General features: G+C 49.7%; 1 protein-coding gene across 6 annotated transcripts; it reads right to left on the bottom strand.

Annotated features, from left to right (window-relative positions):
- Positions 1-5,006: 5,006 nt before the first annotated feature.
- On the bottom strand, positions 5,007-26,635 carry LOC144481676 (monocarboxylate transporter 13-like). Of its 6 annotated transcripts, none has more exons than XM_078200805.1 (5): positions 26,336-26,635; positions 18,371-18,593; positions 14,530-14,673; positions 11,316-12,089; positions 5,007-5,466 (listed from the first exon to the last, which is right to left on the bottom strand). In XM_078200805.1, exons 2-5 carry the CDS (start codon positions 18,573-18,575, stop codon positions 5,189-5,191), a joined length of 1,401 nt encoding a protein of 466 aa, XP_078056931.1. In that variant the 5' UTR covers positions 18,576-18,593; positions 26,336-26,635; the 3' UTR covers positions 5,007-5,188. The 6 variants fall into 6 exon arrangements, with proteins under 6 accessions (XP_078056931.1, XP_078056932.1, XP_078056933.1 ...); XM_078200806.1 differs by having other exon boundaries at positions 26,480-26,635; XM_078200807.1 differs by lacking the exon at positions 26,336-26,635 and adding an exon at positions 26,318-26,330.
- Positions 26,636-26,817: the final 182 nt, after the last annotated feature.

Genomic DNA, 26,817 nt, shown 5'->3' with positions numbered 1-26,817 from the left:
GGAGGAAACCGGAGAACCCGGAGGAAACCCACGCAGACACGGGGAGAATGTGCAAACTCCACACAGACAGTGACCCGAGGCCGGAATCAGACCGGGCCCCTGGCATTGTGAGGCAGCAGTGCTAACCCACTGTGCCCTCCTGTGGCACTGAGGCCAACGATACTTTAACAGGTCAGCGATACTCAAACAAAATGAATGCCAGTGCAATAGGTTCTGGGAGAAAGCTGGCGATAATTTTCTCGGTAAACTTAGCAAGGGAGCGCGCACTCAGCTCCAACTTTCCAAAAACCGACCTGCCCAGCAATGACACAAGAGACTTTCAGATGGGGAAGGAGAAAGTTTTGAGCTGCGTTGAGGGAAATGATTCTTCCACAAGTCTGCCAATTCCTCTCTTCATGTACAATAATGTCTACGTCTGTTTTTGAAGGGCCCACACGACCCTCGACTGTAACATTTCTCCTCATATGTAATTGTTCAAATCCTGTCGGACCTGACAAACCTTCCAACTTCCTTTTCAAATTCCTTTTGGTCGCTCCTGCTACCTTTGCTTTTCTTTCAGACTCTCCCACTCCTCAGGGTCACGCAGTTTCTCTGCTGTTGTACCCGACCACGGATTTAAATAGTGAGATCGTTTGCAAGTGACAGAATTATTCAGAGGACACAAAGTTCAGGCCCTTGGGGAAGAACGCGAGGCGGCAGGGGAAAATATATGTACTTTTTTGAAGCATTAAATTGTTTGCGAGCGGGAAGGCATCGCCAGAGAGGCTGACGGGGAACAGATTGAATTGTAACTTTCCGAAAGGAATTGGAGAAATACTTGAGGGGGAAAGAAAATTATACAGGGAGGCAATTGGCCAAGCGGTATGATCGCCGGACTATTAATCCAGAAACTCAGCTCATGTTCTGGGGACCAGGGTTTGAATCCCGCCCGACAGATGGCGGAATTTGAATTCAATTTAAAAATCTGGAATTAAGAATTTACTGATGACCGATTGTCGGGAAAACTCCTTCTGGCTCCTTTAGGGAAGGAAATCTGCCGTCCTTACCCAGTCTGGCCTACCTGTCCCCGAGCCGAGATATGTGAATCATCGATAGTCGCGGGTGAGGTGCCCGAAGATTGGAGGGTGGCAAATGTTGTGCCTTTGTTTAAAAAGGGCTGCAGGGAAAAGCCTGGGAACTACAGGCCAGTGAGCCTCACATCTGTGGTGGGTAAATTGTTGGAAGGTATTTTGAGAGACAGGATCTACAGGCATTTAGAGACGCAAGGACTGATTAGGGACAGTCAGCATGGCTTTGTGAGTGGAAAATCATGTCTCACAAATTTGATTGAGTTTTTTGAAGGGGTAACCAGGAAGGTAGATGAGGGCAGTGCAGTTGATGTTGTCTACATGGACTTTAGCAAGGCCTTTGACAAGGTACCATATGGTAGGTTGTTGCATAAAGTTAAATCTCACGGGATCCAGGGTGAGGTATCTAAATGGATACAAAATTGGCTTCTTGACAGAAACCAGAGGGTGATTGTAGAGAGTTGTTTTTCAAGTTGGAAGCCTGTGACCAGCAGTGTGCTTCAGGGATCAGTGCTGGGCCCACTGTTATTTGTCATTTATATTAATGATTTGGATGAGAATATAGGAGGCATGGTCAGTAAGTTTGCAGATGACACCAAGATTGGTGGCATAGTGGACAGTGAAGAAAGTTATCTCCGATTGCAACGGGATCTTGATCAATTGGGCCAGTGGGCTGATGAATGGCAGATGGAGTTTAATTTAGATAAATGCGAGGTGATGCATTTTGGTAGATTGAACCAGGGCAGGACCTACTCAGTTAATGGTAGGGCGTTGGGGAGAGTTACAGAACAAAGAGATCTCGGGGTACATGTTCATAGCTCCTTGAAAGTGGAGTCACAAGTGGACAGAGTGGTGAAGAAGGCATTTGGCATGCTTGGTTTCATTGGTCAGAACATTGAATACAGGAGTTGGGACATCTTGTTGAAGTTGTACAAGACATTGGTAAGGCCACACTTGGAATACTGTAGTTCTGGTCACCCTATTATAGAAAGGATATTATTAAACTGGAAAGAGTGCAGAAAAGATTTACTAGGATGCTACCGGGACTTGATGGTTTACATAGAACATAGAACATAGAACAGTACAGCACAGAACAGGCCCTTCGGCCCACGATGTTGTGCCGAGCTTTATCTGAAACCAAGATCAAGCTATCCCACTCCCTATCATCCTGGTGTGCTCCATGTGCCTATCCAATAACCGCTTAAATGTTCCTAAAGTGTCTGACTCCACTATCACTGCAGGCAGTCTATTCCACACCCCAACCACTCTCTGCGCAAAGAACCTACCTCTGATATCCTTCCTATATCTCCCACCACGAACCCTATAGTTATGCCCCCTTGTAATAACTCCATCCACCCGAGGAAATAGTCTTTGAACGTTCACTCTATCTATCCCCTTCATCATTTTATAAACCTCTATTAAGTCTCCCCTCAGCCTCCTCCGCTCCAGAGAGAACAGCCCTAGCTCCCTCAACCTTTCCTCATAAGACCTACCCTCCAAACCAGGCAGCATCCTGGTAAATCTCCTCTGCACTCTTTCCAGTGCTTCCACATCCTCCTTATAGTGAGGTGACCAGAACTGCACACAATATTCCAAATGTGGTCTCACCAAGCTCCTGTACAGTTGCAGCATAACCCCACGGCTCTTAAACTCCAACCCCTTGTTAATAAAAGCTAACACACTGTAGGCCTTCTTCACAGCTCTATCCACTTGAGTGGCAACCTTTAGAGATCTGTGGATATGGACCCCAAGATCTCTCTGTTCCTCCACAGTCTTCAGAACCCTACCTTTGACCCTGTAATCCACATTTAAATTAGTTCTACCAAAATGAATCACCTCACATTTATCAGTATTAAACTCCATTTGCCATTTTTCAGCCCAGCTTTTGCATCCTATCTATGTCTCTTTGCAGCCTACAACAGCCCTCTACCTCATCCACTACTCCACCAATCTTGGTGTCATCAGCAAATTTATTGATCCACCCTTCAGCCCCCTCCTCTAAGTCATTAATAAAAATCACAAAGAGCAGAGGACCAAGCACTGATCCCTGTGGCACTCTGCTAGCCACCTGCCTCCAGTCTGAAAATTTTCCATCCACCACCACCCTCTGTCTTTGATCAGATGGCCAGTTACCTATCCAATCTGCCAACTTTCCCTCTATCCCACACCTCCTCACTTTCATCATAAGCCGACCATGGGGGACCTTATCAAACGCCTTACCAAAATCCATGTATATGACATCAACCGCCCTACCTTCATCAACACACCTAGTTACCTCCTCAAAAAATTCTATCAAATTTGTGAGGCACTTGCCCTTCACGAATCCGTGCTGACTATCCCGGATTAATCCGCATCTTTCTAAATGGTCGTAAATCCCATCCCTAAGGACCTTTTCCATCAATTTACCAACCACCGAAGTAAGACTAACCGGTCTATAATTACCAGGGTCATTTCTATTCCCTTCCTTAAACAGAGGAACAACATTCGCCACTCTCCAGTCCTCTGGCACCATCCCCGTGGACAGTGAGGACCCAAAGATCAAAGCCAAAGGCTCTGCAATCTCATCCCTTGCCTCCCAAAGAATCCTAGGATACATTTCATCAGGCCCAGGGGACTTATCGACCTTCAGTTTATTCAAAACTGCCAGGACATCCTCCCTCCGAACATCTATTTCCTCCAGCCTATTAGCCTGTAACACCTTCTCTTCCTCAAAAACATGGCCCCTCTCCTTGGTGAACACTGAAGAAAAGTATTCATTCATCACCTCGTCTATCTCTACTGACTCCATACACAAGTTCCCACTACTGTCCTTGACCGGCCCTAACCTCACCCTGGTCATTCTTTTATTCCTCACATAAAAGAGTTCACATTTGAGTTATAAGGAAAGGTGGATAGACTGGGACTTTTTTCTCTGGAGTGTAGGAGGCTGAGGGGTGATCTTATAGAGGTCTATAAAATAATGAGGGGCACAGATCGGCTAGATAGTCAATATCTTTTCCCAAAGGTAGGGGAGTCTAAAACTAGAGGGCATAGGTTTAAGATGAGAGGGGAGAGATACAAAAGTGTCCAGAGGGGCAATTTTTTCACACAGAGGGTGGTGAGTGTCTGGAACAAGCTGCCAGAGGCAGTAGTAGAGGCGGGTACAATTTTGTCTTTTAAAAAGCATTTAGATAGTTGCATGGGTACGATGGGTATAGAGGGATATGGGCCAAATGTGGGCAATTGGGTTTAGCTTAGGGGTTTAAAAAAAAGGGCGGCATGGACAAGTTGGGCCGAAGGGCCTGTTTCCATGCTGTAAACCTCGATGACTCTCTGTGACTCCAGAACAATGTGGCTGACTCTCAACTGCCCCCTCGGGCAACCAGTGATGGGCAATAAATGTTGGCCAGGCAGCGACGCCCATGTCCCAGAAATGAATACAAAATGGGGAATGAGAGCGGGAGTGTGATGAATTGGATAACTCTACCAAAGGGACAGCACTGGATAATGGGCCGAGTGGCCTGCTGTGCTTTGTTCTATGATCCGATGAGTAGGGTAATTCCGGGGATAATTCAGGCTGATTCCGGGGATGGCGGGACTGATGGATGAGGAGAGGTTGCCGAGGTTAGGATTGTTTTTGCTGGAGTTCGGACGAATGAGGGGGGATCTCACAGAGACTTATAAAATTCTAACGGGACTGGACAGGGTAGATACAGGGAGGATGTCCCCGATGGTGGGGGGAGTCCAGAACCAGGGGGTCACAGTCTGAGGATTCAGGGTAGACCATTTGGGACTGAGGTGAGGAGACATTTCTTCACCCAGAGAGTGGTGAGCCTGTGGAATTCATTACAGGAAGTAGTTGATGCCAAAACATTGAATGTATTGAAGAGGCGGCTGGATATAGCACTTGGGGCGAATGGGGTCAAAGGTTATCGGGAGAAAGCAGGATTAGGCTATTGAGTTGGATGATCAGCCATGATGGTGATGAATGGCGGAGCAGGTTCGAAGGGCCGAATGGCCTCCTCCTGCTCCTATCCTCTATGTTTCTATGAATCCCAGTCAGTACTGTCGCTGTTCCGGATGCACTGAGTTGAGTGTGTGGATGACACCTCAGCTGAGGGATATCGAGAGGAGTCGCCATTCTAAACGTTTGTCTCCAAATTCTCGGGCAGGGGGAAGGACAGACTCTTCCATGCAAGGCCAGGGGACATTGGCTCCTCTTTCCTGGGAGCTGGGCGCTCCTCATTCAGGTCGATCCTGCTGCTGCTGGGAGGACTGGCGATGTCCTCATCATCAGGTAGGACCTTGGAGCCGCCAAAAAATCCCGGAGTAAATAGAAGGACGAGACATCCTGCCAGAATAAAGCCAGCCGCAGTCATGAAGGAAATGGTGAAATTTCCTGTCCGGTCTCGCAGAAACCCTGGGTGGAGAGAGAGCGAGAGAGAGAGAGGGAGAGATAAAGCGGCTGTTTCCACACAACTTATGTCACTCCTATTTTAATAAATGTCTTGTGAAAATGATTACCGCAAATACTGAGGGTCACTAATGAAAATGAACACTTTACATTTCTGTCTCCGTGTCCGCATCAAACACTCCCAGGATAGGTACAGCACGGGGTTAGATACAGAGTAAAGCTCCCTCTACACTGTCCCCCATCAAACACTCCCAGGACAGGTACAGCACGGGATTAGATACAGAGTAAAGCTCCCTCGACACTGTCCCCATCAAACACTCCCAGGACAGGTACAGCACGGGGTTAGATACAGAGTAAAGCTCCCTCTACACTGTCCCCATCAAACTCTCCCAGGACAGGTACAGCACGGGGTTAGATACAGAGTAAAGCTCCCTCTACACTGTCCCCATCAAACACTCCCAGGACAGGTACAGCACGGGGTTAGATACAGAGTAAAGCACCCTCTACACTGTCCCCATCAAACACTCCCAGGACAGGTACAGCACGGGGTTAGATACAGAGTAAAGCTCCCTCTACACTGTCCCCCATCAAACACTCCCAGGACAGGTACAGCATGGGTTTAATACAGAGTAAAGCTCCCTCTACAGTGTCCCCCATCAAAGACTCCCAGGAAAGGTACAGCACGGGGTTAGATACAGAATAAAACTCCCTCTACACTGTCCCACCAAACACTCCCAGGACAGGTATAGCACGGGGTTAGATACAGAGTAAAGCTCCCTCGACACTGCCCCCATCAATCACTCCCAGGACAGGTACAGCACGGGGTTAGATACAGAATAAAACTCCCTCTACACTGTCCCATCAAACACTCCCAGGACAGGTACAGCACGGGGTTAGATACAGAGTAAAGATCCCTCTACACTATCCCCCATCAAACACTCCCAGGACAGGTACAGCACGGGGTTAGATACAGAATAAAACTCCCTCTACACTGTCCCATCAAACACTCCCAGGACAGGTACAGCACGGGGTTAGATACAGAGTAAAGCTCCCTCTACACTGTCCCCCATCAAACACTCCCAGGACAGGTACAGCACGGGGTTAGATACAGAGTAAAGCTCCCTCTACACTGATCCCTTTCAAACACTCCCAGGACGGGGACAGCACGGGGTTAGATACAGCGTAAAGCTCCCTCTACAGTGTCCCCATCAAACACTCCCAGGACAGGTACAACACGGGGTTAGATACAGAGTAAAGCTCCCTCTACACTGTCCCCCATCAAACACTCCCAGGACAGGTACAGACAGGGTTAGATACAGAGTAAAGCTCCCTCTACACTGCCCCCATCAAACACTCCCAGGACAGGTACAGCACAGGGTTAGATACAGAGTAAAGCTCCCTCTACACTGTCATCATCAAACACTCCCAGGACAGGTACAGCATGGGGTTAGATACAGAATAAAACAACCTCTACACAGTCGACAGAGGAAAGCTCCCTCTGCACTGTCCACCATCAAACATTCCCAGGAAAGGAACAGCACGGGGTTAGATACACAGTAAAGCTCCCTCCACACCATCCCCATCAAACACTCCCAGGACAGGTACAGCACCAGGTTAGAAACAGAGTAAAGCTCCCTCTCCACTGTCCGCATCAAACACTCCCAGGACAGGTACTGATGGGGTTAGATACAGAGTAAAGCTCCATCAACCCTATCCCCATCAAACACTCCCAGGACAAGTACAGCATGGGGTTAGATACAGAGTAAAGCTCACTCTACACTGTCCGCATCAAATACTCCCAGGATTGGTATCGCACGGAGTTAGACACAGTGTAAAGCTCCCTCTACACTGTCCCACATCAAACACTCCCAGAACAGGTACAGCATGGGGTTAGATACAGAGTAAAGCTCCCTCTACACTGTCCCCCATCAAACACTCCCAGGACAGGTACAGCATGGGGTTAGATACTGAGTAAAGCTCCCTCTACACTGTCCCCATCAAACACTCCCAGGACAGGTACAGCATGGGTTAAATACAGAGTAAAGCTCCCTCTATAGTGTCCCCCATCAAAGACTCCCAGGACAGGTACAGCACGGGGTTAGATACAGAATAAAACTCCCTCTACACTGTCCCACCAAACACTCCCAGGACAGGTATAGCACGGGGTTAGATACAGAGTAAAGCTCCCTCTACACTGCCCCCATCAATCACTCCCAGGACAGGTACAGAACAGGGTTAGATACAGTGTAAAGCTCCCTCTACAGTGCCCCCATCAAACACTCCCAGGACAGGTACAGCATGGGGTTAGAGACAGAATAAAACTCCCTCTACACTGTCCCATCAAACACTCCCAGGACAGGTATAGCACGGGGTTAGATACAGAGTAAAGCTCCCTCTACCCTGTTGCCCATCAAACACTCCCAGGACAGGTACAGCACGGGGTTAGATACAGAATAAAACTCCCTCTACACTGTCTACAGAGGAAAGCTCCCTCTACACTGTCCCCATCAAACACTCCCAGGACAGGTACAGCACGGGGTTAGATACAGAATAAAACTCCCTCTACACTGTCTACAGAGGAAAGCTCCCTCTACACTGTCCCCATCAAACACTCCCAGGACAGGTACAGCATGGGGTTAGATACAGAATAAAACTCCCTCTACACTGTCTACAGAGGAAAGCTCCCTCTACACTGTCCACCAACAAACATTCCCAGGAAAGGTACAGCACGGGGTTAGATACAGAGTAAAGCTCCCTCCACACCATCCCCATCAAACACTCCCAGGACAGGTACAGCACCAGGTTAGAAATAGAGTAAAGCTCCCTCTCCACTGTCCCCATCAAACACTCCCAGGACAGGTACTGATGGGGTGAGATACAGAGTAAAGCTCCATCCACCCTATCCCCATCAAACACTCCCAGGACAGGTGCAGCATGGGGTTAGATACAGTGTAAAGCTCCCTCTACAGTGTCCTCCATCAAACACTCCCAGGACAGGTACGGCACAGGGTTAGATACAGAGTAAAGCTCCCTCTACACTGTCCGCATCAAATACTCCCAGGACTGGTACAACACGGGGTTAGATACAGTGTAAAGTTCCCTCTACACAGTCCCCATCAAACACTCCCAGGACAGGTACATCATGGGGTTAGATACAGAGTAAAGCTCTCTCTACACTGTCCGCATCAAATAATCCCAGGACTGGTACAGCACGGGATAGATACATTGTAAAGCTCCCTCTCCATGGTCCCCATCAAACACTCCCAGGACAGGTACAGCACGGGGTTAGATACAGAGTAAAACTCCCTCTCCACTGTCTACAGAGTAAAGCTCCCTCCACACTGTTCCCCATCAAACATTCCCAGGAAAGGTACAGCACGCGGTTAGATACAGAGTAAAGCTCCCTCGACACTGTCCCACATCAAACACTCCCAGGACAGGTACAGCACGCGTTAGATGCAGCGTAAAGCTCCCTCTACACTGTACCCATCAAACACTCCCAGGACATGTTCATCATGGGGTTAGAATCAGAGTAAAGCTCCCTCTACACTGTCCCCATCAAACACTCCCAGGACTGGTACAGCACAGGGTTAGATACAGAGTAAAGCTCCCTCTACACTGTCCACATCAAATACTCCCAGGAATGGTACAGCACGGGGTTAGATACAGAGTAAAGCTGCCTCTGCACTGTCCTCCATCAAACACTCCCAGGACAGGTACAGCACGGGGTTAGATACAGGGTAAAGCTCCCTATACACTGTCCCCATCAAACATTCCCAGGACATGTACAGCACGGGGTTAGATACAGAGTAAAGCTCCCTCTACACTGTCCACATCAAATACTCCCAGGAATGGTACAGCACGGGGTTAGATACAGAGTAAAGCTGCCTCTGCACTGTCCTCCATCAAACACTCCCAGGACAGGTACAGCACGGGGTTCGATACAGAGTAAAACTCCCTCTGCACTATCAAGCACTCCCAGGACAGTGACTGCTTGGGGCTCGATGCAGATTTAATCTCCCTCTACACTGTCCCCATCAAACACTCCCAGGACATGTACAGCACGGGGTTAGATACAGAGTAAAACTCCCTCTGCACTATCAAGCACTCCCAGGACAGTGACTGCTTGGGGCTCGATGCAGATTTAATCTCCCTCTACACTGTCCCAACCAAATATTCCCAGGATAGGTACAGCATGGGCTTACGTACAGAGTAAAGCTCCCTCTACACTGTCCACATCAAATACTCCCAGGAATGGTACAGCACGGGGTTAGATACAGAGTAAAGCTGCCTCTGCACTGTCCTCCATCAAACACTCCCAGGACAGGTACAGCACGGGGTTAGATACAGGGTAAAGCTCCCTATACACTGTCCCCATCAAACATTCCCAGGACATGTACAGCACGGGGTTAGATACAGAGTAAAGCTCCCTCTACACTGTCCACATCAAATACTCCCAGGAATGGTACAGCACGGGGTTAGATACAGAGTAAAGCTGCCTCTGCACTGTCCTCCATCAAACACTCCCAGGACAGGTACAGCACGGGGTTCGATACAGAGTAAAACTCCCTCTGCACTATCAAGCACTCCCAGGACAGTGACTGCTTGGGGCTCGATGCAGATTTAATCTCCCTCTACACTGTCCCCATCAAACACTCCCAGGACATGTACAGCACGGGGTTAGATACAGAGTAAAACTCCCTCTGCACTATCAAGCACTCCCAGGACAGTGACTGCTTGGGGCTCGATGCAGATTTAATCTCCCTCTACACTGTCCCAACCAAATATTCCCAGGATAGGTACAGCATGGGCTTACGTACAGAGTAAAGCTCCCTCTGCACTGTCTACAGAGTAAAGCTTCCTCCACCCTGTCCCCCATCAAACATTCCCAGGAAAGGTACAGACGGGGTTAGATACAGAGTAAAGCTCCCTCTGCACTGCTCCCATCAAACACTCCCAGGACAGGTACAGCACGGGGTTAGATACAGAGTAAAGCTCCCTCAACACTGTCCCCCATCAAACACTCCCAGGACAGGTACAGCACGGGGTTAGATACAGAGTAAAGCTCCCTCAACACTGTCCCCCATCAAACACTCCCAGGACAGGTACAGCACGGGGTTAGATACAGAGTAAAGCTCCCTCTGCACTGTCCCCATCAAACACTCCCAGGACAGGTACAGCACGGGGTTAGATACAGAGTAAAGCTCCCTCAACACTGTCCCCCATCAAACACTCCCAGGACAGGTACAGCACGGGGTTAGATACAGAGTAAAGCTCCCTCAACACTGTCCCCCATCAAACACTCCCAGGACAGGTACAGCACGGGGTTAGATACAGAGTAAAGCTCCCTCAACACTGTCCCCCATCAAACACTCCCAGGACAGGTACAGCACGGGGTTAGATACAGAGTAAAGCTCCCTCAACACTGTCCCCCATCAAACACTCCCAGGACAGGTACAGCACGGGGTTAGATACAGAGTAAAGCTCCCTCTGCACTGTCCCCCATCAAACTGGGGTGGTTGTGGGGGCGTATGTGTCACATGCAACAACACATGCCTTCAGCATGGAGCCCGATACTGAGTCCAAACACTTTGTACTGGGACCATTGCTCACTTATCAGTAGTGGGAACCATAGCTGATGTCCCCTTCTCTCTTTTGGAAAGGATCTGTTCTATCTTCACTCCAGCATTCCCACCTTTCCGCGACTGTGGCCCTTTTGTTCTGCCTACATATTCGGATGTATAATTCTACCATCCACTGCCACAATTTACCACACTGTTCCGATCGCAGTTTCTGCAACACTTTAGCCACCGCAATCATATTGAACCCAGAGGGTGTGCGTGAGCCCGCATTACCTGACAGGGGAGGGCCAAGTAGACTTCCAAAACTCATTAACATCAAGAAAAGTCCTGTGGCGTGGAGAATCCGCTCGATTCCTACGATGTCCGAGAGGGTAGCGAAGAGGAGGGCGGGGAGGCCGCCTGCACAAAAGCCATAGAAAAGCGTGAGTGCAATCAGACCGGTGTAGGAGTTCCCCGCAGGGATGAGCAAGATGCTAATTCCAGACAGGACGCTCCAGAGGAACAACAGGTGGATTTTCCTAATCTGCCGGAGGTCCCCGATCCAGCCGGAAAACAGGCGCGCCACGATGTCCGAGATGGCGTTGATGGAGATGACGAAGGCCGCCTCGTAGTCGCTCAGTCCGAGGCTCTTCCCGTGGGCCACCAGATGGACGTAAGGGACAAAATAGCCCACGGTCACCAAAAGCAAGGCGCAACTGTACACCATGAAGCCACGGTGCAGGAAGAGAGTCAAGTCAAAGGCTGAGGCCACTTTTCCCCAACATCCGTCACCGGCATTTCCAGCCGAGGCGACGGGCAGGTCCTCGATGAGCCTGATTGGTCTGAGCAGGGCGGCACAGACGCAGAGGTTCAGCATCATGGCGGACACGACCTGGAGGGCCCCCCGCCAACCGTAGCCATCGATCAGGAACTGGAAGAGCGGGGGGAAGAAGAAAGAGGCAATTCCCACTCCGGTAAAGGCCAAACCCGTCGCCAGGGTTCTCCGCCTCCTGAAGTACCTGGCGATGGTGGCGATGGTAGGGGTGAAGACCAAAGCCCAACCGAAACCTGGAGGGAGCAAAACAGGAGACAGTGAGGGCCAGCTTCTCCAAACGTTGTGGCTTTTATAGCTGGTGGGTGGGACTGTGTCATCAATACCCTACAGTGCAGAAGGAGGCCATTCGGCCCATTGAACCTGCACCAACAACAATCCCACCCAGTCCTATCCCTGCAATCCCATATATTTACCCTCCTAATCTCCCTGACACTAAGGAGCAATTTACCATGGCCAATCCACCTAACCTGCACATCTTTGGATACTGAGGGACAATTTAGCATGGCCAATCCCCCAACATGCACATCTTTGGACATTAAGGGGCAATTTAGCATGGCCAATCCACCTAACCTGCACATCTTTGGATACGAAGGGGCAATTTAGCATGGCCAATTCCCCAACCTGCACATCTTTGGATCCTAAGAAACAATTTAGCATGGCCAATCCACCTAACCTGCACATCTTTGGACATTAAGGGGCAATTTAGCATGGCCAATCCACCCAACCTGCACATCTTTGAAAATTAAGGGGCAATTTAGCATGGCCAATTCCCCAACCTGCACATCTTTGGATCCTAAGAAACAATTTAGCATGGCCAAGCCACCTAACCTGCACATCTATAGACACTAAGGGGCAATTTAGCATGGTCAATCCACCTAACGCACACACCTTTGGACACTAAGGGGCAATTTAGCATGGCCTGTCCACCTAACTGCGTATCTTTCGACACTAAGGGACAATTTAGCATGGCCAATCCCCTTAACCCCCTAATAATTCATCATAATTGAGTCTGATCTGAATGACATCTTAGATTAAATCATAGAATCATAGAAACCCTACAGTGCCGATGGAGGCCATTTGGCCCATCGAATTTACAATGACCACAGTCACACCCAGCCCCTATCCCCGCAACCCCACGTATTTACCCTGCTAGTCCCCCTGACACTAAGGGGCAATTTAGCATGGCCAACCCACCTAACCTACACATCTTTGGAGTGTGAAACCGGAGCACCCGGAGGAAACCCACGCAGACACGGGGAGAATGTGCAGACTCCACACAGACAGTGACCCAAGCTGGGAATCGAACCCGGGTCCCTGGCGCTGTGGGGTAGCAGTGCTAACCCACTGTGCCACCGTGCTGCACCGTGTCGGTGCTGTTGTGTAGCTTAAGGCAGGTGTTAGCAAAGATCTAACTGCCCCTGACCTGCTGGGTGTTGGGAGGCGTGGGGACAGCGGGAGAGGGGGGGGGAGGGGAAGCTTCCCTGGTTTACATCGGAAAAAAGCATGTAAGATATGGAGACAAGAAAAGAACGGATGGTCTATCCAGCTGGTCCGCACTACGCTGGGATTAAACCATCTCCACCCCGCCCTCTAATCCCTCCCTCAGTCATATCACCATCTGGGAACTATGATCAAACCCCCCCCGGACCAATAATTCCCTCTCTGACCCTCCCCCCGCAAGAGGTGAATTAAACTGGACAAGGAGGTCACATGGAGCCAGGGTTCATTATGAAGCCAGTTCACTCCCATGTGTTCACAGCCCCAGTTAAACCCAGTCCAGCTCCCTCTTGAAGACAGTGCAGAATGTCAGCACCCAGTGTCCCAGCTACCACCCATTCCAGCTCCTCCTCAGCGCTGAGAGGGCGGGGGGGCTCTGGGAAGGCCATTGGCTAATCCCTGGAAGGACCAACGCAATGGGCGCCATTGAATGATCTCTCAAATCCCCCTGACGCCACTTTCCCAAAGAAATTTGGCATGTCCGTTACGACTCTCACCAATTTTTACAGATGCACCATGGAAGGCATCCTGTCCAGATGTATCATAGCTGGGTACGCCTCCTGCTCTGACCAAGACCGCAAGAAACTATAAAGGGTCCTAAACGTAGCCCAGTCCCATCACGCAAACCAGGGGGTGGTGGTGGGGTGCGGAGGGGGAGGGGGAGGGGGAGGAGGGGGAGGAGGGGGAGGAGGGGGGGAGGGGGAGGGAATGAACCAGGGTTCTGCTGCAGAATGAATTGTGACCCTCAAACCGTTGACATTGCAGAGATCGGCCAAGTCCAGTCCGGTGCGGGGGATCCGTCCCGGAACTTTGTGCTATCTTTCTCTCAGTGACTCCCTGGGTGAACTCACTGGATTCCAGTTCAGCAGCACGGAGAGGTACAAGTTTGACAAAGAGCCCGTTACTGTCGGTGGATCTTGGAACACGGAGCTGGGCGCCCAAAGAATCAGATGGTGTGGGGGGGGGGAGGGGGGAAGAGGGTGGAAGGGTGGAAGGGGGGGGGGGGGGGGGGGAATGAGTGTCCTTCCTCATCACTATCTCACACTTTCAGTTCCACCTCTTGTTATCTAACGGTGAGTTAAACATTGACCCCCTCCCCCCACCCCCCACCACCTTCCCGAGACATCGACCCACTTTGTAACGAAGGGAACCTTACTATCAACGCATTGGGCTGACCTGTCAGGAGTCCAATGGAGAGGTACAAATGCAGGAGGCTCTGTCCGAACGAGGCTGTGAGCAACCCCAAGCAGGCTAAAACCCCACCCACCATCACCACAGGCCGGGCTCCAAACTGTGTCCCAAATAAACTCCCGAACGGACCTGTAAAAACACAAAATAAGCGGATCGGTGAGATTCCCGATGGCTCAGCGTGGGAATGAGGAGAGGATTGGCTGTGTCCCAACCTCCTGTTAACCGGAGCATATCCAGGCCTGTATCCCAGGCCTCAGCAAAGCCTTTCCTTGCAGAGCAAAAGTGGCTCCAATCTCTCCTTATCCTTGTATCCCAATCCGTCACTCCTGTCAGGAATGGGTTAACAGGCCTTCCAATTCAGCCCTAATTTGATGTCAATTATCCAATAGAACTCACTGATATATGAAGGGGATTCAGGTGGCACAGAGTGTTGGGGAGAATTGTATGCAGAGTTGATTCAAAGAAATAAAGGTAGTTTTAAAGAAACCAAACTTGTGTCTGCTTTACTGAACTGCATGAAGTCTCACAACTCCAGGTTAAAGTCCAACAGGTGTATTTGGTAGCACAAGCTTTCGGAGCGCTGCTCCTTCATCAGGTGAGTGCTCCGAATGCTTGTGATACCAAATAAACCTGTTGGACTTTAACCTGGTGTTGTGAGACTTCTTACTGTACCCACCCCAGTCCAGCGCCGACATCTCCACATCATTACTGAACTGCAACCGAGAGGCTCAGACACTCAATGAACATCAAGCAGCCCCCTTTAAACTTCCTGATCCTTGCACTGCGGCTACTTTATCATCCCCTCCTTCTCCACCACTCCATTAATGTTCAGCTCTTTCGGTAGCTGGGATTCATGGTCTAGAATCCCTGACCTCCCCTTTCTCCAACTTCCAAAGAACATCCTTTTTTACCGGGCTTTTTTTCACCTCCGTTAATCTCTCTCCCTTTGCCTCCACCAGCTATCTTCACCATTCCTCTCTGAACTTTGCTTCGACAGTAGGGGTGCTTTGGAACCATACTTTGTTGTTCCTGACCCAGCTCCAATCTCCTTTCATTTTATTCCTTTAGGGGACGTGAGCATTCCAGGTTGGACCAACATTTATTGCCCATCCCTAATAGTCGGCCACATTGTTGTGGGTCTGGAGTTGCACAGTACTCTAGCTGTGGCCTAACCAGCGTTTTATACACCTCCATCATAACCTCCCTGTTCTTGCATTCTTTGCCTCAGCCACTCGCACTGTCTGTACCTGTAAAGACTTGATTAACCTGTAAAGACTCGCATTCCAACCATTATCTTGCAATTGTGTCTGTCTATAAATGCCCTGTTTGTGAACCCACCTCTCCACTCGCCTGTGAAGTGGCAGTGTTCCAAAGGCTCGTGTTTCCAAATAAACCTGTTGGATTTTAACCTGGTGTTGTGAGACTTCTTACTGTGTCCACCTCAGTTCAACACTGGCATCGCCACGTCTCAGCTAATAAAGGCAAGTATCCCATATGCCTTCTGAACTACCTTAACTCCCTGTCCTGCTGCCTTCAGGGATCTATGGACAAGATGTGGAAAGATGTGGAAGTGTCGGGAAGGGTGCAGAGGAGATTTACCAGGATGTTGCCTGGTATGGTGGGAAAATCGTATGAGGAAAGGCTGAGGGGCTTGAGGTTGTTTTCGTTAGAGAGAAGGTTAAGAGGTGACTTAATAGAGGCATACAAGATGATTAGATAGGGTGGATAGTGAGAGCCTTTTTCCTCGGATGGTGTTGGCTAGCATGAGGGGACATAGCTTTAAATTGAGGGGTGAGAGATATAGGACAGATGTTAGAGGTAGGTTCTTTACTCAGAGAGTAGTAAGGGCGTGGAATGCCCTGCCTGCAGCAGTGGTGGACTCGTCAACATTAAGAGCATTCAAATGGTTATTGGATAAACATATGGATGATATTGGAATATTATAGATTAGAGGGGCTTTAGATTGGTTCCACTGGTCGGCGCAACATCGAGGGCCGAAGGGTCTGTACTGCGCTGTAATGTTCTGTGTTCTATGACATGCACCCCAAGATCTCTCTGGTCCTCTGTATTTTCCAGTGTCCTGTTGTTCATTGTGTATTCCCTTGTCTTGTTAGTCCTCCCGAAATGAATCACCTCACACTTTTCCTTTTCCACTGTTCTGTCTATCTGACTAGCCCATCTATATCCTCCTGTAATCTAAAGCTTTCCTCCTCACAATTCACCTCACCACTTATTTTCATGTCATAGAATCATAGAATCCCTCCGGTGCAGAAGGAGACCATCGAGTCTGCACCGACCACAATCCCACCCAGGCCCTACCCCCATATCCCTACATATTTACCCACTAATCCCTCTAACCTACGCATCTCAGGACACTAAGGGCAATTTTTTCTTTTAGCATGGCCAATCAACCTAACCCGCACATCTTTGGACTGTGGGAGGAAACCGGACCACCCGGAGGAAACCCACGCAAACACGAGGAGAATGTGCAAACTCCACACATATTTACCCTGCTAATCTCCCTGACACAAGTGGCAATTTAGCACAGCCAATGCACCTAACCAGCACGTCTTTTGGACTGTGGGAGGAAACAGGTGAACCCGGATAAACGCACGCTGACACGGGGAGAACGTGCAGACTCCGCACAGACAGTGACCCGAGGCCGGGAGTCGAACCTGGGCGAGTGAGTCCCACTCACCTGATGAAGGAGCAGCGGGATACCAAATAAACCTGTTGGACTTGAATCTGGTGTGGCGAGACTTCTTACTGTGCCCACACCAGTCCAACGGTGGCATCTCCACATCTTAAATTGGAACAACAGAGATGGGCTGGCTGTCAAGAAATATATTGCCATGTTTAAGTGTTTTAATTGGTAAATGTTACGCTGATTTTTAAAAAATATTCTGACTGTGTTCCGAAATAAAGTTTGTTTTGATGAAAGCTCCCTAGTGGGTCATTTGGATCATACTTGGAATGAAACATCTTATGCTTATCCTAATGGCAAAATCAAATGTAAAACTTAGGGTCCAGGCTAACTTGGTAAAACACCTTGGAGTTTCCATCATTGTCTGAGCAGTAGGAACAGTAGCCCCACAATGGGAGATCTGTTGGTTCAGGAGACAGCTTCAAAACAAGCAGATAATCAAGAAAGCAAATGGAATATTGGCATTTATAGCTAAAGGAATAGAATATAAAGGTGAGGAAGTATTGTTGCAACTATACCAGGTATTGGTGAGGCTGCACCTGGAGTGTTGTGCACAGTTTTCGTCCCCTTATTTGAGGAAAGATGTAGTGACATTGGAGGCAGTTCAGAAGAGGTTCACTAGATTGATTCCAGAGATGAGGGGTTTGTCGTATGAAGAGAGATTGAACAGTTTAGGCCGATACTCTCTGGAATTTAGAAGAATGAGGGGAGATCAAATTGAGGTATTCAAGATGATGAAAGGTGTGGATAAAGTAGACGTGGAGCGGATGCTTCCTCTTGTGGGACATTCTAGGACGAGAGGTCATAGTCTTCGGATAAGGGGCAGCAAATTTAAAACAGAGTTGAGGGGAAACTACTTCTCCCAAAGGGTTTATGAATCTGTGGAATTCGCTGCCCCAAAGTGCGGTGGATGCTGGGACAGTGAGTGAGTTTAAGGAGGAGTTGGACAGGTTTTTAATTGGAAATGGGGGTTGAAGGGTTATGGGGGAGAAGGCAGGAAACTGGAGATGAGGAACATATCAGCCATGATCGAAGGGCGGAGTGGCCTCGATGGGCCGAATGGCCTCATTCTGCTCCTATATCTTCTGAACTTATGAAAGGAAGTGGCAAAGAGAGGCTTACTCGCAAACTGGTGCATGGCCAGCAAGAGGGAACCGATCCAGGAGACACGGCTGGATGACTCCTCAAAGTGGACAGTGAACTGGACGAAGAACACGCCGAAGGAACGGATGAGTCCAAACATCAGACAGTTTTTCAGGAATCCCGCCAGGACCACCATCCATCCCCAGCCCCCGTCCAGTGGCTCCCGGCGGGTGATCTTCGCCATTCCGGGTCGGAGCGGGATCTGAGATGGGAAACAAGGTGACGAGAGAGTTGACGTGGGGCCACAAAGAAAGAAAGACTTTTCCCCCACCCTCAGGATGTCCCAAACTGCTTCATGCCCAATGACGTTGGCTCGAAGTATCCTCATAAAGTTTTGAAGTTTATTTATCAGTGTCAAAAGTAGGCTTACATTAACACTGCAATGAAGTTACTGTGAGAATCCCCCACACTCTGGTCCCTGTTCGGGTAACACTGAGGGAGAATTTAGCACCTAAGTAGCATGTCTTTTGTACTGTGGGAGGAAACCGGAGCACCCGGAGGAAACCCACGCAGACACAGGGAGAATGTGCAGACTCCGCACAGACAGTGACCCAAGCCGGGAATCGAACCCGGGTCCCTGGCGCTGTGAGGCAGCAGTGCTAACCCACTGTGCCGCCCCATGAATCTCCTGTGTTTGTGAAGATGATGGAAACTGTGGATGTCAATCAAGCGGGGCTGTTTTGTCCTGGATGGTGTTGAGCTTCTCGAGTGTTGTTGGAGCCGCACCCATCCAGGCGAGTGGGGAGTATTCCATCACACTCCTGACTTGTGCCTTGTAGATGGTGGACAGGCTTTGGGGAGTCAGGAGGTGAGTTACTCGCCGCAGGATTCCCAGCCTCTGACCTGCTCTGGTAGTCACAGTATTCATATGGCTGGGTCCAGGTCAGTTTCTGATCAATGGTAACCCCCAGGATGTTGATAGGTGTGCGTTTGTTGTGTTCTGTCTCATCCTGTGCAGGAATAACACTGTCCACTGGATGGGGCAAGGGTACCTCCCCTGGGTGGGGGACAGAGGAGTGGTACCTCCCCTGGAGGGAGATGGAGCATAATACCATAAGATATAGGAGCAGAAATCGGCTATTCGGCCCATCCAGTCTGCTCCACCATTCAATCATAGCTGATATGTCTCTCAACCCCATTCTCCCACCTTTTCCCCATAGCCTTTGATCCCCCCCTTACCAATCAAGAACCTATCTATCTCTGTCTTAAATACACTCAATGGCCCGGCCTCCTCTGTGGCAATGAATTCCACAGATTCACCACCCTCCGGCTGAAGAAATTTCTCCCCATCTCTGTTCTAAAGGGTCGTCTCTTTACTCTGAGGCTGTGCCCTCGGATCCGAGTCCCCCCCCGGGTGGGGGAAACATCTTCCCCACGTCCACTCTATCCAGGCCTTTCAGTATTCTGTAAGTTTCAATGAGATCCCCTCCCTCATCCTTCTAAACTCCATCGAGTACAGACCCAGAGTCCTCAAACCCTCCTCATGCATCATGCTTTTCATTCCCGGAATCATTCCTGTGAACCTCCTCTGGACCCTCTCCAGGGCCAGCACATCCTTCCTTAGATATGAGGCCCAAAACTGCTCACAATACTCCAAATGGGATCTGACCAGAGCCTTATACACCCTCAGAAGTACATCCCTGCTTTTGTGTTCTAGTCTTCTCGAAATGGATGCTAACATTGCATTTGCCTTCCTGACTGCCAACTGAACCTGCATGTTAACCTTAAGGGAATCCTAAACTAAGACTCCCAAGTCCCTTTGCACTTCCAATTTCTGAATTCTCTCCCTATTTATAAAATAGTCTACGTCTCTATTCTTCCGACCAAAGTGCATAACCTCACACTTTCCCACAATGTATTCCATTTACAGCGCAGTGATACTTCCCCTGATTTGACTTGATTTGATTTATTATTGTCACATGTATTAGTACACAGTGAAAAGCATTGTTTCTTGTGCGCTATACAGCCAAAGCATACCGTTCATAGAGAAGGAAAAGAGAGGGTGCAGAATGTAGTGTTACAGCCATAGCTAGGGTGTAGAGAAAGATCAACTTAGTGCAAGGTAGGTCCATTCAAAAGTCTGAGGGCAGCAGGGAAGAAGCTGTTCTTAGAACATAGAACATAGAAAAACTACAGCACAAACAGACCCTTTGGCCCACAAGTTGCGCCGGTCGTGTCCCTACCTACCTAGGCTTATAAATAGACTTACCTATAACCCTCAATCCTATTAAGTCCCATGTAATCATCCAGAAGTCTCTTAAAAGATCCCATCGAGTTTGCCTCCACAGCCACTGACGGCAGCCGATTCCACTCACCCACCACCCTCTGAGTGGAAAACTTACCCCTGACATCTCCTCTGTACCTACCCCCCAGCACCTTAAACCTGTGTCCTCTCGTAGCAGCCATTTCAGTCCTGGGAAAAAGCCTCTGAGAATCCACCCGATCTATACCCCTCAACATCTTGTAAACCTCTATCAGGTCACCTCTCATCCTTCGTCTCTCCAAGGAGAAAAGACCGAGCTCCCTCAACCTATCCTCATAAGGCATGCCACCCAATCCAGGCAACATCCTTGTAAATCTCCTCTGCACCCTTTCTATGGCTTCCACATCCTTTCTGTAATGAGGCGACCAGAACTGGGCACAGTACTCCAGGTAGAGTCTGACAAGGGTCATATAAAGCTGCATCATTATCCCCCGACTCCTAAACTCAATCCCTCGATTGATGAAGGCCAGCACACCATACGCCTTCTTAACCACCTCCTCCACCAGCGAGGCCAATTTAAGAGTCCTATGGATCCAGACGCCAAGGTCCTTCTGATCCTCTACACTGCTAAGAGTCTTACCCCTGATATTATACTCCTTCATCCCATTTGACCTGCCAAAATGGACCACTACACATTTATCCGGGTTGAAGTCCATCTGCCACTTCTCCGCCCAGTCTTGCATCCTATAGATGTCACTCTGCAGCTTCTGACATCCCTCCAAACTTTCCACAACACCACCAACCTTCGTGTCATCGGCAAACTTACCAACCCATCCCTCCACTTCCTCATCCAGGTCATTTATGAAAATGACAAACAGCAAGGGTCCCAGAACAGATCCCTGGGGCACACCACTGGTGACCGACCTCCATTCAGAAAAAGACCCATCTACAACCACTCTCTGCCTTCTGCAGGCAAGCCAGTTCTGGATCCACAAGGCAACAGCCCCTTGGATCCCATGCCCTCTCACTGAGTGATAACTCCCCTGGGGCGGGGATTGGAGGAGTGATATCTCTTATTTGTCTTGAGTCGGTTGGTACGTGACCTCAGACTTTAGTATCTTTTTCCCGACGGAAGAAGGTGGGAGAGAGAATGTCCGCGGTGAGTGGGGTCCTTGGTTATGCTGGCTGCTTTTCGGAGGCAGCGGGAAGTGTAGATGGAGTCGATGGATGGGTGGGGGAAGGAGCTAAGCTCCACTGAGTACAGACGGAGCAATGGTATCTCCCCTGGGTGGGGGACAGAGCAGTGATACCTCCCCTGGGTGGGGAACAGAGCAGTGATACCTCCCCTGGGGTGGGGACTGGAGGAGTGATAGCTCCCCTGGGGTGGGGACTGGAGGAGTGATAGCTCCCCTGGGGTGGGGACTGGAGGAGTGATAGCTCCCCTGGGGTGGGGACTGGAGGAGTGGTACCTCCCTGGGGGTGGACTGTAGGAGTGGTACCTCCCCGGGGGTGGACTGGAGGAGTGGTACCTCCCCGGGGGTGGGGACTGGAGGAGTGGTACCTCCCCGGGGGTGGGGAACAGAGCAGTGATACCTCCCCTGGGTGGGGGAACAGAGCAGTGATACCTCCCCTGGGGTGGGGACTAGAGGAGTGGTACCTCCCCGGGGGTGGGGACTGGAGGAGTGGTACCTCCCCGGGGGTGGGGACTGGAGGAGTGGTACCTCCCCGGGGGTGGGGAACAGAGCAGTGATACCTCCCCGGGGGTGGGGACTGGAGGAGGGATAACTCTTATTTGTCTTTTATTATTAACCTCAATCCAAAATCGGCTAGAGTCCATTGTCTGTTTCTAACGCCCCCTTGACAAAAGCTTTCAGGCATCTTGACATTTCCAGAGCCAAGCTAAAGGAACAAACCTCTCGGTAACTTGGTCATCCGAGAGTTCTTTATAAACCCCAGAGAACCAGCTGGAGGTTAGGAACAGCTGGACTGAGAGTTTTACATTTTGAATTTGGTTCACAGTACAGGCTCGAGGGGCTGAATGGCCTACTCCTGGTGCTATCTCTTAGGGTCTTATTCTTACAGATTGCACAAGGGGTTGTTTAATTGTTTAAATACGAAGGTTATGGCTGGACCAATTGGACTATCCTCGCAATGGGAATGAAAATGTTCAGAGCCAACACAGATTTGGACAGGATAGACCGGGAAAAACTCTTACCTTCCGTCAACCAGGGGACATTGATTCAAGGCGGAAGACAAATTTATAGACGGCAGGTGGCACGGTGGTTAGCCCTGCTAACTCACAGTGCCAGGGACCTGGGTTCGATTCCCGGCTTGGGTCACTGTGCAGAGTCTGCACGTTCTCCCCATGGGTTTCCTTCGGGTGTTCCAGTTTCCTCCTTTTCACTGGCTACAGGGGAGGTCCCAGAGGACTGGAGAATAGCCAATGTTGTTCCTTTGTTTAAGAAGGGTAGCAAGAATAATCCAGGTAACTACAGGCCGGTGAGCCTTACATCAGTGGTAGGGAAATTATTGGAGAGGATTCTTCGAGACAGGATTTATTCCCACTTGGAAATAAGTGGACGTATTAGCGAGAGGCAACATGGTTTTGTGAAGGGGAGGTCGTGTCCCATGAATTTGATCGAGTTTTTTGAGGAAGTGACGAAGATGATTGATGAGGGTAGGGCAGTGGATGTTGTCTACATGGACTTCAGTAAGGCCTTTGACAAGGTCCCCCTTGGCAGACTGGTGCAGAAGGTGAAGTTGCATGGGATCAGAGGTGAGCTGGCAAGGTGGATACAAAAGTGGCTCGGCCAAAGAAGACAGAGGGTAGCAGTGGAAGGGTGTGTTTCTGAATGGAGGGCTGTGACAAGTGGCGTTCCTCAGGGATCAGTGCTGGGACCTTTGCTGTTGTAATATCTATAAATGATTTGGAGGAAAATGTAACTGGATTGATTCGTAAGTTTGCGGACGACACAAAGGTTGGTGGATTTGCGGATAGCGATGAGGACCATCAGAGGATACAGCAGGATACAGATCAGTTGGAGACCTGGGCGGAGAGATGGCAGATGGAGTTTAATCCGGATAAATGTGAGGTAATGCATTTTGGAAGGTCTAATACAGATAGGAAATATACAGTAAATGGCAGAATCCTTAAGAGTATTGATAGGCAAAGGGATCTGGGTGTACAGGTACACAGGTCACTGAAAGTGGCAACGCAGGTGGAGAAGGTAGTCAAGAAGGCATCCGGCATGCTTGCCTTCATCGGCCGGGGCATTGAGTTTAAAAATTGGCAAGTCATGTTGCAGCTTTATAGAACCTTAGTTAGGCCGCACTTGGAATATAGAGTTCAACTCTGGTCGCCACACTACCAGAAGGATGCTGAGGCTTTGGAGAGGGTACAGAAAAGATTTACCAGGATGTTGCCTGGTCTGGAGGGCATTAGCTATGAGGGGAGGTTGGAGAAACTTGGTTTGTTCTCACTGGAACGACGGAGGTTGAGGGGAGACCTGATAGAAGTCTACAAGATTATGAGAGGCATGGACAGAGTGGATAGTCAGAAGCTTTTTCCCAGGGTGGAAGAGTCAATTACTAGGGGGCATGGGTTTAAGGTGCGAGGGGCTAGGTTTAAAGGAGACGTACGAGGCGGATCTTTTACACAGGGGGTGGTGGGTGCCTGGAACCTGTTGCCGGGGGAGGTAGTGGAAGTGGACACGGTAGTGACTTTTAAGGGGCATCTTGACAAATACCTGAATAGGATGGGAATAGAGGGATATGGTCCCCGGAAGGGTAGGGGGTTTTAGTTCAGTCGGGCAGCATGGTCGGTGCAGGCTTGGAGGGCCGAAGGGCCTGTTCCTGTGCTGTAATTTTCTTTGTTTTTTGTTCTTTGTTCACAGTCTGAAAGACGAGCTGGTTAGGGTGTATTGGCCGTGCTAAATTCTCCCTCAGTGTTACCCGAACAGGTGCCGGAGTGTGACGACTGGGGGATTTTCACAGTAACCTCATTGCAGTGTTAATGTAAGCCTACTTGTGACACTAATAAAATAAACTTTAAATGAACCAGTGGCGGTTTGAGACCATAAGACAGGAGCAGAAGGAGACCATTCGGCCCATCGAGTCTGCACCGACCACAATCCCGCCCAGACCCTATTCCCGTAGCCCCACATATTTACCCTGCTAATCCCCCTGACATGGCCAATCAACCTAACCCTCACATCTTTGGACTGTGGGAGGAAACCAGAGCACCCGGAGGAAACCCACGCAGACATGGGGAGAATGTGCAAGCTCCGCACAGACTGTGATCCGAGGCCGGAATTGAACCCGGGTCCCTGGCGCTGTGAGGCAGCGGTGTGCCACTGTGCCGTCCTGATGACTGATCTGATGTGATAATCCTCAACTCCACTTTCCCGTTCTATCCCCATAACCCTCGATTCCTTTACTGATTAAAAATCTGTCTGTCGCAGCCTTGAACATTCTTAATGACCCAGCCTCTCCAGCAGGAAAGAATTCCACAGATTCACTCCCCTCTGGGAGAAGAAATTCCTCCTCATCTCTGTCTGACATGGGCGATCCCCTTACTCTGGAATGACGCCCTCTGGTCCTAGACTCTCCCACAAAGGGGAAACAACCTCCGAGCATCCGAGGACAAATGTTTTCCCACAGCGAGTGGATGGGGTCTGGAACTGCCTGAGTAGGAGCCGGAAACAGATTCAATTGTAGTTTTCAAGTGAGAATTAGCAAAAGAAAGAATTGCAGGATTGAGGAAGGAGGGAAGGGGAATCGGGCCTAGCTGAATCACTCTTGGGGAGAGCCTGCATCGTCACAGTGGGCCAAATGGCCTCCCTCTGTGCTGCAAACAGTCTACAAAACTGATAAACCGATGTGACAATACTTGATCTGTCGTAGCACGTTGTCGGGACAGTACAACATGGCCCAGGGCGTGTTGGAGTGAAGCATGTTGGAACTTGTCATGTTAACCAGGCCTTAAATCCCTGTCTTCGACATCAGTCGCAGTGTAAATACGATAAAGGACATTGGAACATAGAAATCATAGAAACCCTACAGTGCAGAAGGAGGCCATTCGGCCCATCGAGTCCGCACCGACCACAATCCCACCCAGGCCCTACCCGCTAATCCCTTTTTTTTACCCGCTAATCCCTCTAACCTACGCATCCCAGGACTCTAAGGGGCAATTTTTAACCTGGCCAATCAACCTAACCCACACATCTTTGGACTGTGGGAGGAAACCGGAGCACCCGGAGGAAACCCACGCAGACACGAGGAGAATGCGCAAACTCCACACAGACAGTGACCCGAGCCGGGAATCGAACCCAGGACCCTGGAGCTGTGAAGCAGCAGTGCTAACCACTGTGCTACCGTGCCGCCCATCTCTGACTCAGGTGGGTGACGCCGTGAGTTAACTGTTTTACCCATGACTTGAGGAGAAAAAAACACCAAACAGAGAAATGAAGGCTGGAAAAAACGGTTAACTTGAGTTCGGAGCGAGAGAGAGAGAGAGAGAGGAAGATTGATTAAGGGCTAGGGTGTGGAAACAGATAGTAAGGGAAAGTAGGGAGAAAAAAAATCATCGAAAATTTTACATTAAAAAATATCTCTAAGTACAATTTACCCCCAAAAGGAATGAAGCAGTTTTGGTCGCTCCGGTTCTGGTCTAGGAAGGTTGAATTCAGTTGTTATGTACCACAATAAGGACATGGTTCACGTACCAGATTTAGGACATGTACCTGATTTAGGACATGTACCAGATGTTGCAGAGAGGAACAGACACTGCGCTGTGTGTTTGGACCTGTGAAGATGTCCTGACCGCTCAGCTCTGCTCTGAATCTGCTCCACTCTCCACGCCAGTTAACTTGCTGTCTACGACATACCTCTTACTGAACCTCCTCTATTCCGGCCTTGTGTGGCCCTGTTGTCTGCTCAGGCCCTGTATTCATCGAGATTTACCTGTGGATTTCCAGTGCAGTGCTGTGAAAACAAGTTTGACAGGACCTTTGTGGTGAATCACATCATCCAGCGAGGGCTGGGATGCCTGCAGGCGTGAATCAGCTTGTGAAGAGCTGCTCCTGGATTTGACTTGGTACATTCCTAGAGGTGCTGTCACATGACGTTGAATCTACCTCAGGTGAAGAGGTCATAGAACAAAGAACAATACAGCACAGGAACAGGCCCTTCGGCCCTCCAAGCCTGCGCCGCTCATGTGCCCAAC

This window comes from Mustelus asterias, chromosome 31, assembly GCF_964213995.1.
Source record: "Mustelus asterias chromosome 31, sMusAst1.hap1.1, whole genome shotgun sequence".
Lineage (NCBI taxonomy): Eukaryota > Metazoa > Chordata > Chondrichthyes > Carcharhiniformes > Triakidae > Mustelus > Mustelus asterias.
This window is presented reverse-complemented; position numbering and strand designations above follow the sequence as displayed.

Coding starts and splice junctions, on each gene's coding strand:
- LOC144481676 (XM_078200805.1), bottom strand. CDS start 18,575: ATGGCGAAGATCACCCGCCGGGAGCCACTGGACGGGGGCTGGGGATGG. Junction 14,674..18,370: donor GGCCATGCACCAGTTTGCGA/GTAAGCCTCTCT, acceptor GTGTTTTTACAG/GTCCGTTCGGGAGTTTATTT. Junction 5,467..11,315: donor ACTTGGCCCTCCCCTGTCAG/GTAATGCGGGCT, acceptor CTCTCCACCCAG/GGTTTCTGCGAGACCGGACA.